The 13,774-nt window shown below is 43.5% G+C and overlaps 1 protein-coding gene across 3 annotated transcripts in view; it reads right to left on the minus strand.

The window, feature by feature from the left end:
* ADGRB1 (adhesion G protein-coupled receptor B1) overlaps nucleotides 1-13,774 on the minus strand; it is a 199,534-nt gene that overhangs the window by 6,713 nt on the left and 179,047 nt on the right. For all 3 annotated transcript variants that reach the window (XM_086466227.1, XM_086466228.1, XM_086466226.1), the window contains 4 exons: nucleotides 12,381-12,435; nucleotides 7,610-8,289; nucleotides 6,614-6,649; nucleotides 5,087-5,191 (listed from right to left, as the gene is read on the minus strand). In XM_086466227.1, the coding sequence (XP_086322353.1) occupies nucleotides 5,087-5,191; nucleotides 6,614-6,649; nucleotides 7,610-8,289; nucleotides 12,381-12,435 (876 nt within the window). The remainder of the gene's footprint in view (nucleotides 1-5,086; nucleotides 5,192-6,613; nucleotides 6,650-7,609; nucleotides 8,290-12,380; nucleotides 12,436-13,774) is intronic.

Raw genomic sequence — 13,774 nt, forward strand, 5'->3', positions numbered from 1 at the left:
CATGCAGCAGAGCACAGCAGGGAGACACACCACCCAGACTAGGAATAAGCTGCAATATTGATCAATATTCCTTTTTTCTCACTACCCTGTGAGATGCCAAAGCAAGTGCTGGTGGAATTGGTATATCCTGCAGATGTCCGAGGAGCAAAGCTAAGAAAAATCTCAACCTGAGAAGAGAAAGTGAATAATCAAGACAGAAACATTGTCTAGAAAGAAATAAGAAAAAGTCATAGAAAGGCAGAAAAAAACTTTCTACCTTTTTCCACCGGGTTTTGGAGCAAGTGCTTTTTCATGACCAATAGAAGATGGGACTGGATTTGAGACCTGAGTTTAGATCCTGTATGTGAGCTCCAGGACAGGGCTCCAGCCAAAGCAAAAGCCATTCGAGCTGCAGAGAGCTGAACATAGCAAGTAGTTAATAAGCAAGAATGAACAAATGGGAGAAATTTGCAGAGCTCTGTTCAGCTTGGCTTTCGCTGACCTCGGCACAAGTAAAGAGCTGCTGTTTAAAACGAATGCAAAGCCAGATGCTGGCAAGAAGAGAGGAATATGTATGTGATTCAAACTTCTCTAATGGAGCTGGATCAAAGGACTCCTGCCGAGGGGGAAGGCGGGAGTGTCACTTCCACTGCTTTCAAAGCTGGCACTAAGCACAGCAGAAACAAAGCCTTTGCTTCCTTTAGAGGCTGCAAAGCCTCCACTTTTGCACCACGCTGTTGCAGAGCATGTGAACCCCTCCCAATGTCCAGCTCAAGCACTGGAATTTCTTTAGCAATTAACTCACAGGGAGGAGTAGTGTTGGAGATGCTTTACCCTGACAATACAGATCTGCGCAGGAAAATATGTCCCATGTGGTACAAAGTAGCTTGAAAATTACCACTACCCTGCTTTAATGTGAAGAGCTCTCAGCTGCAAGAATTTAGGCTGTGGGAAATGTGTGTATTTAGAAGGAAGCGGGGAAAAAAATTGCATGTTGGAGCCTACAGTCTGCCAGGCAAAGGGTAAACTTTTAAATGAAGAAGCGAACTCGCAGCAAGGTTTCCCACAATGGGAGGTTTCTTTTTTTTTTTGCAGAAATCAGGTACAAGAACAACTCCAAGTGATGGATGTGATTAGGAGGACTGCTGTCTGAGTCAGTACCAACCTAATGTTTCAATATGCATCAGTTTGGGCAGCAAAATGTGCCTTAAAGGTGCTATGAAGAGATATGTACAATCTAGGTGGAAGCCATTCGCTACTTACTGTAACCTTAAAAATGAAGGCTTGGTGGATCCTAGGCACCAAGAGAGTTTTTAACTTTAATCACTTAGGATTTGTGGTATGGATGGCTGGGGTTTTTGATGCACATCCTACTGTGGTTGTCTTGAAGCCTTTGGTTCCTTTCATGCTTCCTGACTGCAAATAAGCCGTCTAGGGGATAAGTATTCCACAAACATAGCTCATTCAGTGTCCTGCTCAGGGTCTACACCAGCTTCCAGTTTGGTCCGGGATAAAATGGAAGGGGCAACAGTGTGCAACCTGCACACATAGGCTAGCTGCAAGTCATTTGGGAGGATGACGAGTGAAGTAAACCCAACTGTTCCCGAGATACTCTTTGCAGCATAACAGGAGCAAAGGAGTCTTGCCTACAATGCTGTAACTTCATCTTGAGTAAGGGATGACTTTTCATAAATATCTCCATCTTCCTTGCCTCATCTGAACTTGAATACTGCAACAGAGAGAAAATTTACCATAGCCCACGGTAAGGTCATACAGAGATCTATTAGTGTGTTAAAAAATTACTTTTCAACTTGCAGTCATCAGATCTTGCTGTGTGTCAGTCTGATAATATCTTAATTCCCTACCACTGGAAAGTTAGCTTTGGAAAATAGTGTCTACATTCCTGATTAGTTCATAAAGCCACAAATGAGTGAGACCTCTTTACTCTGCTGCAGAGGTGAGGAGGCTTAGCCTTGAATGCAGGTGGATCTGTGGTCCTCTGTGCTTAGAACATGGATTGTGCTGGACAATGTGATTTTAATCAGGAATATCTAGGCGTGCTTCCAATGGGAGCAAGGAATCCTTGGCCACTGGGTGAGGGGAAAGCAGAATTCATCCCCAAACATGTTTCAAAGGCTGAGAGACAAACCCAGAAGCATTTGTCAAGGCTGCCTTTGACAGGGATTGGGCCATTCCTGCATCAGTAATGCCTTTCAGAAATGGACCTTGTAAAGGAGGAAAGCTGAACAGCTCAAACATGCAGGAGTCCCTGATTATATTTCCAGCTCTGCCAGTAACTACTCTGGGACAGTGGGCAAAGGGCAGTCTTCTTTATTTTCCAAGTGTACACTGCGGTAATACCTATCTAAAGTTTAAATGTGTCAGAATACTTAGAGAGGAGGAATTTATGTGCTGCTACAAACCTTCAGGTCTTTGCTGAAGACACCTTAAAAAACATGTTTTACCACTGAAGCTGGAGGAATTCTCAATAGTAAACACATGTGATGGTTGAATTTTCAACCCCTCTTCCTAAAGAGACAGAAGGTCTGTTTCTTCCCTCTGTTCTTCCGTTGGTGCTTCCTTCAAATCTGACAATGCAGTAGTTCATCTGAGAGGAGCTATGTATTTAGAGTGAGAGGGTAATCAGTTTTGGACAGTGCACTAAGGTACAGAGAGGACTAGCATTTCATTAAAATCAAAACCCAAACCAATCCTTCAAAATAGCCAGCACCATTTCTAGGAATTCCCAAAAGAGGTGTCCTATACAGACATTTAGTTCAAGTCTCAGCAGCACCTTTCTGACCTTGGAGTTGAAGGAGGAGAGAGGAAGTGCAAGAAGATTGGGAAAAGTATTGTATCTTGGAAAGGACTACGGACAATGGGACATGCTGCCAGGAGAGGCTGGGAAACTGGCAGGACTGGAGAGAGACTTGGAGGCTTGACTTTGTGATTGGTTATTTAAAAGGGAAATCGAAGATACAGCAATGCAAGCAGACGGACTAGACCCAGTGAACATCCCTTCTGCTCTATGATGCTAGGTGTGAAAGGGTTCAAGGGCATTCCAGGATCCGTATGACTTTGTTCATGCCCACAAGGCAAGGAGTTTCCTACTGGTGAAGAAACGGGTTTGGATTCATATGTCATGGAAGGGTTTGGGACAGGTCTACAATGCTCTTCAATGAAAAATGAAAGCCAGACTTACGCTAACGTTAGTTTTATCACTTCCACCAGAGGAAATACTCCATCGTTTTATAACCTAAACATATATAAAAGAGAAAAATTTATTTTGTTGTTACTCTAATCCCTGGTATCTGCAGTTTGCCTTCTCAGGGCAAGCTGAAGTTGGGGCACGATTTCCAGTCGGGTCCTCAGCAGCAAATGGTAGAAAAAGGGGTGAAGAAAGCTGTTTATTTTTCTTTGTACTCTGTTGGATGTTTTTAAACCAATACCCGCTACTGACTTGCCAATACTGATCTTCGCAAGCTCCCCCTGTCTGGTTACATCCAAGGGAAAATTACAACTTGAAAAAGATTCAGTCAATATGCAAAGGCCACCTTCACAGCTTCTTGCCAGCAGTTCAAAGCTCTTTGATGCTGACACTGGCAGCTTTAATTCTACACAGAAGCATCTCTGAAATGCTCAAAAACATCTCAATCTACAAAACCCTCCTGCAAACATACCATGGATCAGCTTTTACATGGTATTTAAGCATTTTTGATTTTACAGCTGTGTCATACCTAAATAATAGAAAAAAAGGAAAGAGATGACATTTAGTAAAATGCATTGGGATTCTGGGCTAACACAGGCTTCTTTGATCTGAACCTGCCTGCTAAATTCACTATCCCACTCATTCTGTAACACTGACCAAAATGACACCTTGCCACACACAATAAAAGCAGGATTTGCTAAGACCACATCTCCAGAGCTCAGCGCTGTGAGATCCAAATGCAGACCAAAGGTTCTATAGTGCTCTGCTTCCACAAAGAACCAGACTAAGCTTCTTGTTCCATCACCCTCTGAGCTCTGGTCTTGTCTCTAAGTGAGTCCCATCACAATAAGCCCCACCAGTCCCGCCTTGGCCATGCTGCATGCGATTGTGCATCCTGGATCCGACTCTGCTTGCAAATGACCGAGAATGTTATAAATAGCTCACCTTGCTTCTCTCCTGAGTGCAGGCACAACCCAAATTTATTTTCTTACTGTCAATCTGGTTCTGCCACTCGTTTTTCCTTTCTGCTGGAGCAGATACACTTCTTTGCAACCTTGCCCAGCAGGCCTCATGGCCTGAGACATGGAGGAGGTGCCATCAACCTGCACTGCCTTATTTGTGTTATCCACATCCCTTAACTACACAGGCTCCTGATATCTGTTTCTAGCACCAAATCTCTGCCTCTCTGAAAGGCTGCAAGGTACTTCCCTCAGCCTGCCTCCCTCAAAGTCTCTTCTTGCCCTGGAAATTTGCTCCTGTTGAGGAAAGCCACGTAGATGGTGAGCACCTGCCACAAATACCCCTATGCTACATTTAATTAGCATGCAGTCCCCAAGAAGTGTTGCCTTCACACATCATCACAGCTTAAATCCCATTCCTGTGGCTTTCCTAAATAGCTATGCCCACCACTGCTGCCTTGGCTTCCAACTCAGTCCCTGTGTGAGGGAGATGATTCCTGCTGTCCCCACCTTCTGCTCTCTCCCCTTGTCACCTAGATTTCCTTAAGGGTGTTCTAGTTTCCAGTTCCTAGCTATGAGGGGTACTTGGAGATGACATGAAAGGGAATGTAAAGAACAGACACAGACGTGGGGAACAAACACAAAGACAACACAGACTCTATTCACCATGAACAGAGATGAGGACAGACATTCTCTTGGGCTGCTGATCACTCTGTAGATAAGCCTAGTGGTACCTCTGTGACTCTCCACGTCTTTTGTGCTGCACGTGTTTTGTTGCAACATGCATGGAGAGAAACTCAAGGTAGAGTATTCAATGAGAGCTCCTAAACTTTCCTGTTTCTTCCCGTGCTTCTGCTGGCACTGGGAGATGATGGTTCTAGAGGCACTAGAGCTCCTAGAGGGCTCTAGGAGATGATGGTTCTGGAAGTGTCTGACTAACCTTGCTGTCCGTTGTTGGAGACTCCTTCTCCTTCTCTGCATGCTGAAGTTTTCTGTTCAGGTCTTGGAACATGTCTTGGTGACGTTTTCTTGTGTGCATGATTTTCTAAAGCAAACACAAAGGCCACAGGTCAGCAAACCCTGTTCAGCTGTACATATCTTCCCCCCAGAGTCAAATACATTATCATGTAGCTCTGTCTCCCTGCAGGCCCAATCTGGCATGCCTAAACTATGCCTAAACTACTTTCAAAGTTCACTGAAGACCCGTTGCAGCACTGCCTTTATTTTGAGATGGTGGGAGAAAGTGGAAAAGACTGATTTTTGACATTATGCTTACTCTAAACCTGCAACTGCCAACTGCTTATGCTGCAGAATTTGTGCTTGACTGTCAATGTTCTACTAGGTAGACCTAGGAAGCTTTGCTGGCTTTCTTTAAGTGACGCCTGACCCCATGCCTACTCTGTTCTCAGAATGTCTCGTTTGCAAATGTGTTAAGACTTTACTCAAATATGTAGAGTTTGGGTACAAGAAGTTCCTTCAGAAACTATTCCACAATTTCCTTTTCTCTGTATTTTGGCCCTTTTGTGTTTCACTTCTACTTTCTACTGCCCAGAAGGAGAATTTCTATAACGCCTTCCCTTTGCATGTAAGAGCATGTTGAATATGGCTTTCTTGTGCTCTGCCAAGTGCTGGAGAAGGTGACTCAAATGGTTTGGAATCAACTTGACGTATCAGCTTAGATGTAGCCATCGTGCCTCAATTTGAGACCAAGCTCACAACCTGGAGCTCTGAAGCAATTCCTCGTGGGTCCTTAATATGACTCTGTTTCGGAATAAGCAAGCAGTTTGAAAGGAAAGCTCTGCCAGGAAGGATGCTATGATTGGACTCAGGATAGCTGCACTAGCTCTCAGTAGCCTCACAGACCCTCTGTGGAGGACTGGCTCTTTCAAAGCTTTCCACTCTCTGTCTCAGGTGTAAGGACAGACATTTCCCTACATACAGGATAGACCTTTTCCACCCAGGCTGATTCTGAGGGTCATTAATAGGTGTGAAGGACCAGGGTTGTGACAGTGGGGACATATTAGCTTCCTTTCTGTAAAGCAACAGATCTTGCATGCAAAAGGCAAGGCATTTTAGGCCACCAACCAAATGTATGTGTGCTTCCCAAACAGGAACGTGGTGCAGTCACCTGCTGCTCCATCAGATCTCCATAGGCGTTTTGCTCACAGAGGATAAGTTACAGGCCTTGGGCAAGCCGATGTAAGATCTTGATTTACAAATGTTTATGCAGAAGCTACTACTCCATAAATTAAGCATGTACCAATGTAAATCACCCATTCGTTTAGCTGCACAGGGTAAGCCTCACTAGGCACCCAGCACAACTCTTTCAACCCACTGGTTTTAAACCCTTGAAGAAGATCTTTGGCAAAGGCAGCACTCCTGCAAAGGTGCTAGAAAGAAAAGAAAGCAGCATTTCTTTTCCCCATCCTGTCCCTAGAAAAGCACATTCAGAAAGGGATGTACTCACCTCAAAATCTAGCTCTGCGTACCGGGATTTCCGCCTCTGGGTATTCAAAAGAAAATGAGATGGGTGGTTAGTCAGGGGTTGATGCTGGTGAGTGGGCACAAATTCAACCACACAGTAGGTTATGAACAGGGAGAGTCCTTCTCCTTTTCCTTCTTCCTACACATGTAACGTGTTTCTCTCATGGTGGAAAGTGACAGCCATTTAGAGGGATATCTACCAAAAAAATACTGAGCCTTGAGGAGGGCTGAGCATGGGCTGAGCATGGGAGTTCGGCCAACTCAAACTCTGTCCTAGTTATGAGCTTACAGGTCATTCACAGAATGGGAACCAGAGAGGGAGCAGTAGATCAACCAACTGATCTACCAGAGCTTTTGAGCACCAGTCAGCCGAGACTGAAGTTTGGACAGCAATGGCCGAGACCTGCTCTCTGACAATAGGCAAGAAAAGGGCCAGATGCCCTGGGACAGGCCCCAGTGTAACATCTAAGGTCTAGGGAGAACTGCTAATATGTAAAGAGTTATCACAGGTTGGAAGGGGAGGGCTGGAAAACCTCTCATATCCCTCTGATGATAAGAGCACTGTGGGACAGGCCTTAGGGATATTTCACACCTAGGGTTTTCTCATCTACGTCATGTCTGAAGTCATCAAAACAGGGAACAGAGGCAGAAGATGGGAGAAAAGGAAATGCAAGCCATGTGCCTTGCATTAAAACAAACAGTCTTTGATGACCTAACATTTTTATTGGACTTTGCATTGCCTGTAGGGCTAAAGACCATTCATCCAGCAATGGAATATGTCTGTGGAAATCATCAGGGATTTTAAACATTACATTACAAAATGGTATCACATGTTAGTGATCCTTCATGATAACATAATGGAATTGCGTGGTGGGCTGCAGTTGGCTTAAGGTGCTTCTCTTGAAACACGTGGTGTGGGCAGTGTTGAGGGCAGGGTATCATTCTGGGCTGAGAACAATACAGTGATTCACATGCTCACCTCCAAGGAGCTCATGGAGAGGGTGGAGACGGTCTCACTCTTGGACACCACACCCGAATTCCCTGAGTCACCTGTGTCACACAGGCTGTTGGGAATCTGTGACTCGTTGGAGATATTTTGTGGAGCCAGCTGCTGCTGTTGTTGTATCATGGGGGAACCTTGAACCTCACTGCATGTCATGGATACAGGCTCCCGTGGAGGACTCTTCACAACAAAGCCCGGGTCAGTAGCCATACTGAGGTGGATGAGCCGTGTCTGGGGCATCTGGTCAATATTGATGCTGTATTTGCTCTCGTCTTTGGGTTGTTTGGCCCGTAAGGTAGACGTGTTGGTAGGCAGAATGACGTAGCTGGTGTCCAGCGTTTGCTCTTGCGCCCGGGAGAGTTCTGAGTCCAACTTCTTGAAGATGTCCCCATCACAGATGTAGATGGACTTAGGAGGCTGGTTCTTGTCCTTCTTCAGAGTAAGTGTGTGATTGCTGAACTCATTCAGGTTGATGGCCCCCAAGTAGTGTGGTGAGCCCTGGAGATGCATCTTGGAGACGTTGGCTGGAAGACTGTTAAAGTTTGATGACCCTTTCTGGTGATTGAGTTTCAATTTCTCTTCATCCGGCAGTGATGGACGCTTCAGTGTTCCCGTGATGGTTGAGGTCCTGCAGGTGGTGATGTCTTTATTCAACACTAGGGAGACAGATAAGTATCCTTAGCACCTCACCTGGGTTTTTGTTAACACATCCATACACGTATCACAGCCACACCATGCTAGCATGTTCCCTTGGACCTCTCAGAAAGAGGCTATGGTGGCAGAAAGGTGTTTTACACTGTTTTTTGTTTTGTTTTGTTTTAAATCCAGGATGCTGAAGGCAAAACTAAAGCTAGAGAGATAAAAAAACTTTCTAATTTTGAGACTGTTCTCTGTGATGATAATTTTCCAAACCAATCATGGCCAAAACTTCCAAACAGGCCAACACGCATTGTCATATCAATAACAGTATCTTGAAAAGCAAATACATGTATACATATTTAGTACATGTAGTACATGTACATATATAAAATACACACATCTTACTAGCCTATGGAGGAGCAGAATTCTTTAAAGTAAATGGTTTCTTCCATGTAAAAAATTATTTTGATTCAGAAAATTGCTGAAACTGAGCATTATTAATGATTTCAAATTTTTTTTTTTTTTTTTTTTAAACTTGCTGAACTGTTTCAGGTTGCTCTTTTCCCTAGTTTCAGTGTCAATAATTTAGTATTTTAAAATACACCACATTTTGTTATGAATTTCTAACTGCCCTCCAAAAAGCTTACATACTAGTAATCATGGCAAGCTTTTGTGAGAACTAATTATTTAGTCTTTTTCAATTTCCCTTGAGGAAAGAAAGGATTACCATGAATATTCCTTAATAGGAGAGGAAAACCTTAAATTGAGGATGAGGTGAACATGCCAATTAGGAGGTATATAAAGGACATACAGACACTCGTTCCCACACACTGTCCACAACAAAACATCTGCTTCTTTTCTAGGCATAAGAACTTATTGCTCAGTTGGTTTCAGGCTGCAACAAAGACCTTAGGAAGATAATGACGTCAGCCTTGATGTCTCCAGGGGATGGAAATCACAGACTGTGGGGCAGGGGCAAAGTGGTGCGGGACTGAAGGCTACTTACCCAGTATTTCAGCACAGGAAAGGAGAAATAAATGCATGTTCCCCTTTCACCCATCTCAGAAGGAAAAAAAAAAAAAAAAAGAAGAGAAGGTCCTTTTACGTCTTCTTTCTCAATGGACCAGAGACAAGGATCTTTGGGGTAACCTGATACTATTCAGCTGCTCCACCTAGGACAGAGGCAGGACACGACACAGGCACCCCTTGGGACTGAGGACACTAATTTTTCTGCCAACTCATACTGGGAGTGATGGGTGCTGAAAGAGCAGAGTTCCCCTCAAAGACTACAGAGCAGGCAGGGCAGGATGACAAGGACACCAAGTAGAGTAAAAGGACTTTTAAAAAGCTTTTAAAGCTAAACACACTGGGTGTACCAATGGCAGCTGTGGTCACCTTGACATTGCTAGAGGACACACTAGGATAAACCAGAGCATTACAGTGCATTCACAGCATACACTGCAGGAAGATGTTACCAGTGTCAAACCCTTCACGTGGCAGTGTCAGTAAGGTTTATTGATTCAGGCTCTTCTCCACACTCACATCAGCTGCAGAAAGCAGGTTTGGAGAGGTTTGCACTTGGCAGTCTCCAAGCATGGAGCAGAGTGTGCTTTTGACACTGAGCCATGGACCCAATCCTATCAGTGAATCTAAGCGAGGAGGTTATGAGCGGTATCAGACATATCTCCAACCCATCATAACACAAGAGCTGGTGCCTCCAGGAGAAGTGACAGCCAGAAAACAATGGACGGATTTCTATTTTTTATTATCCAATAAGCAGAATGCATAGGACAATGCATCATATAGAAAGGTCTCTGAAATGGGGACTGTTATTAACTACTTAGCCTGGTGCAGACTAACAGCACTTTATCAGAGGAGGAATATGTCTTCAGGCAGACATCAACAAACAAATTGTACAGCTGGGATGCTGGCAAAGGAAGGGAAGTCTAGGCTGATAGCAAGCTGCTGATCCAGGGTCTTCTGCCCTGAAGCCAGTCAGCTCCTTCCTTTCTTCCAAGAAGCTCAATTTGGGAGCAAGAAACTCAGTAGCAGATCCAGAAAGGCTCCGTTATTGCAGGAGTCCAGGGTCTACCTTGGTCTCCAGCACAAGGTGGGCTGCTGGCTGTGTAGCTGGTTGTGCGTGCCAACACCCACCCTGGATGTATGTTGAGCATGCGTTCAAGTCAGACCTGGTCTCACGTGCCCATTTTTCGCACGTGATTTTTTGGAACTGAGATCTTTGGTGTCAAGAAGGAAGGAGGAAGACAAATGAGAAGAGGGAGGCAGCTAGAAATTAGATCAGAGAGTGTGAGACAGAGAAACGGAAAGAAAAAAATGGACAGACCCTGAAAAGAGATAAATGTACTGAAAGAGACCATGAAATAAGATATCACAGGGATAAGTGAGATAAATATACTGTGACTGTGATAAGCATAAAGAGAGGGAGTGAGGCAGAGAGAAGGACAGGAAAAGATAAATAAGATATAGATAGATATTAGACAGATAAATGATAGTGACAGTGACAGACAATACACAGAAACACAGTGACAGAGATAAATGTCGACAGAGATAGACACAAATAACAGGTACAGCAAGACAGACAGCTGAGGACAGAGATAAATAAGTGATTGCAAGATAGAGAGAAAGAGATGAGTTACAGATAAATACATTAGAAGCAGATAAATAAAGGATAGATTAGATAAAGAAAAAGATAAATGAAAGGGACAGGTAGATGTGTGTAGAAAGAGAGAGAGAAGGAGAGAAGGAGAGAAGGAGAGAAAGAGAGAAAGAGAGAAAGAGAGAAGGAGAGAGAGAAAGAAAGAGAGAAAGAGAGAAAGAAAGACAGAAAGAAAGAAAGAAAGAAAGAAAGAGAGAGAGAAAGAGAGAAAGAGAGAAAGAGAGAAAGAAAGAAAGAGAGAAAGAAAGAAAGATAGAAAGAAAGAAAGAAAGAAAAGAAAGAAAGAAAGAAAGAAAGAAAGAAAGAAAGAAAGAAAGAAAGAAAGAAAGAAAGAAAGAAAGAAAGAAAGAAAGAAAGAAAGAAAGAAAGAAAGAAAGAAAGAAAGAAAGAAAGAAAGAAAGAAAGAAAGAAAGAAAGAAAGAAAGAAAGAAAGAAAGAAAGAAAGAAAGAAAGAAAGAAAGAAAGAAAGAAAGAAAGAAAGAAAGGGAATGGAAAGGAAAAGTAAGAGAGAGAGAAAAAGAACAGCTTCCCCATGATGGTAACTGAACACCCAGTATGCACTGTCCTTGGCTTATGGAAGATCCTGGTTTGGAAGATATGAATCATATGCAAGTACCAAGCAAGCTGGTATTTCTCTTGCTTGGGAGAGGGGAGAAATCTGGGAGGGTAAAAGCCTAAATATCTACAAAAGGTAAGGGAAAAAAACCCAGTCAAATGGTCAGGCATGCCAGGACCGGGAGAGGAAAAAAACCTGCAGAGACAAACAGGTAGCAAAGGAGAATCCAGACGGCACAGACATCCTCAGGGGAATGAGAGAAAAAGTTACTGGGGAAAGGGACTCTTGACTCATGCAGATCTTTAGGATCAACATGAAATGTGTGTGATTGAACACACATCGGAAAGGTGCAGGCGAAGGAGAGACGTGACCCGCCTCCACATGTACAGGCAGCTTACAACTGCACTAGAAGTGTGCATGGAGCCAGGTGGAGTGGTGGGAAGGCTCTTCAGGTTCCAGACCTTCTCAAAGACACCTCTCCTGAGCACAGAGGTGTCTGAGGTTGGTGTGACCAGTGTGAGCCGCTTGGGCAGGGGTTGCTAAAGCAAAGAAGAACCACAGTAGGAAGAGATGGATCCAATCTCTTCTTTCTTGATGCTCTTCTCTGCCACCATGTTACATGGGCCATAGGTAAGAAGTAACACCTCGGAGGCAAGGCTTAACCTTAGTTAAAAGGCCAAGAGAGCTACAGGGAAACAGCTGACGCAAAGCATGGGGGAGAATTAGGGGTGTTGCTTTTTTTTGGCCAGGGTTGAGAGTAAGGGCAGCCCACGCCAGTACATGCAAGCCACTGAGACACACACACAAATAAAACAGAAAGGAAAAAAAAAATGGCCTAGTTCAATCCCCAAACCAGGTCACTTGTTGATTCTCACCTGTGATGTGCTCACCTGATCTACAAGCCATATCCACGTCCTTCTCAAAATCGGTCTGAAAGACAGAGAACACAGAGGACGTGGTCAAAAGGAGGTGGTGGGGGAAAGCAAGCCACGTGGAAAATGCAAAGATACACTTTAATTAGTGAGGCAGAAAGAACCTTTGCCAGAAAAGTGGAGGAGAGACGTTTTGCTTGGGCTTGGAAACGTGGCAAACAGACCACTTTTTTCCACCTGCAGCTTTTGAACCTCAGGCAGCTGTAAAGCTGTAGCACTGCTTTTCACCTGGATTCATCTGCTCATCCATACACGGATTCCTGGGCTGCCAGATTAAAATATCTCCTTGGAACACATTTATGCATGTTCCTAAAAAACAGGGGACAGATTCCTCGCCTGATCTGCCTTGGGGATATCATCCCACACTTAGTCTAAGTGGATTCCCCTCCTCTCATTAAAAAGGTCTGGGGATGCTGCTGAGAACCCTCCACACCCACAGGGCTTTCTTGTGATCTATCACCAAGTCATATTAAGTGGAAACAAGTCTCTGCTTCTGACACCCTTAGTGTATAAAATCAATGGTCCCTGCAGGCACAAAGGCTGAATAACTTTTTCAAGCGGTCTGTACAGCCAAATGAAACTCCTTTTTTTCTCCCAGTATGAGCTAATCCTTTCTCTAAAGCTTTTAGCAGATAACATTTCAAAGAGCTGGATACACTGAGTCACAGTGGGCCATGAGTTTTCATGGAATAATGGAAAGGCCACAGAGTAGCAAAAGGTAGAAGAGTTCACTGATTATTTCTAGTACCATTTCAGAAACAAGACACTTAATATAACTGTATTAATGTGACTAAATGCATTCCAGTTTAATACTAAGAAGACTGTGAAAAAAAATCCTCATCCCCTGGGACAGACACTTTAATAATAGCAGATTGAGATCCAAGAGTTTTTGAAGAGTTGGTTGAGGAATTATCTCAACCTTCTTGACGCAAATTTCTTAGTAAATTATTTGGGATATCAAAAAAATCTGAAAAGAACAGAAGAGAAATAAAACTGAACTAATGTTTAAATGGGGAAGTGGGTTGACACAGAAAAATATAATCTCATTTTCATGATAGGAGTTTCAGAAAAATGTAACTGAACAGACTGTACTAGTTCTACTGATAAATAAATAAAAGATAGGTGGATATTTAATACCAGTCAACATGATTTTGTGGAAAACAGTTCTACTCAGCTAAGCTTCTTTTCACTTGTTGGGCAGAGTTGGAGATTACTGGAAAAGGTAATGGCAAAAATGCCATCCTGCAAAGCTTTTGATTTCTTTGGTTATTTTACAACTCAGCCACTATAAAATAACATTGCACCCCTCTAAAAATATCAGTGAGAAGCCATCATTC

This window comes from Leptosomus discolor, chromosome 5 (genome assembly GCF_034619465.1).
Source record: "Leptosomus discolor isolate bLepDis1 chromosome 5, bLepDis1.hap2, whole genome shotgun sequence".
Lineage (NCBI taxonomy): Eukaryota > Metazoa > Chordata > Aves > Leptosomiformes > Leptosomidae > Leptosomus > Leptosomus discolor.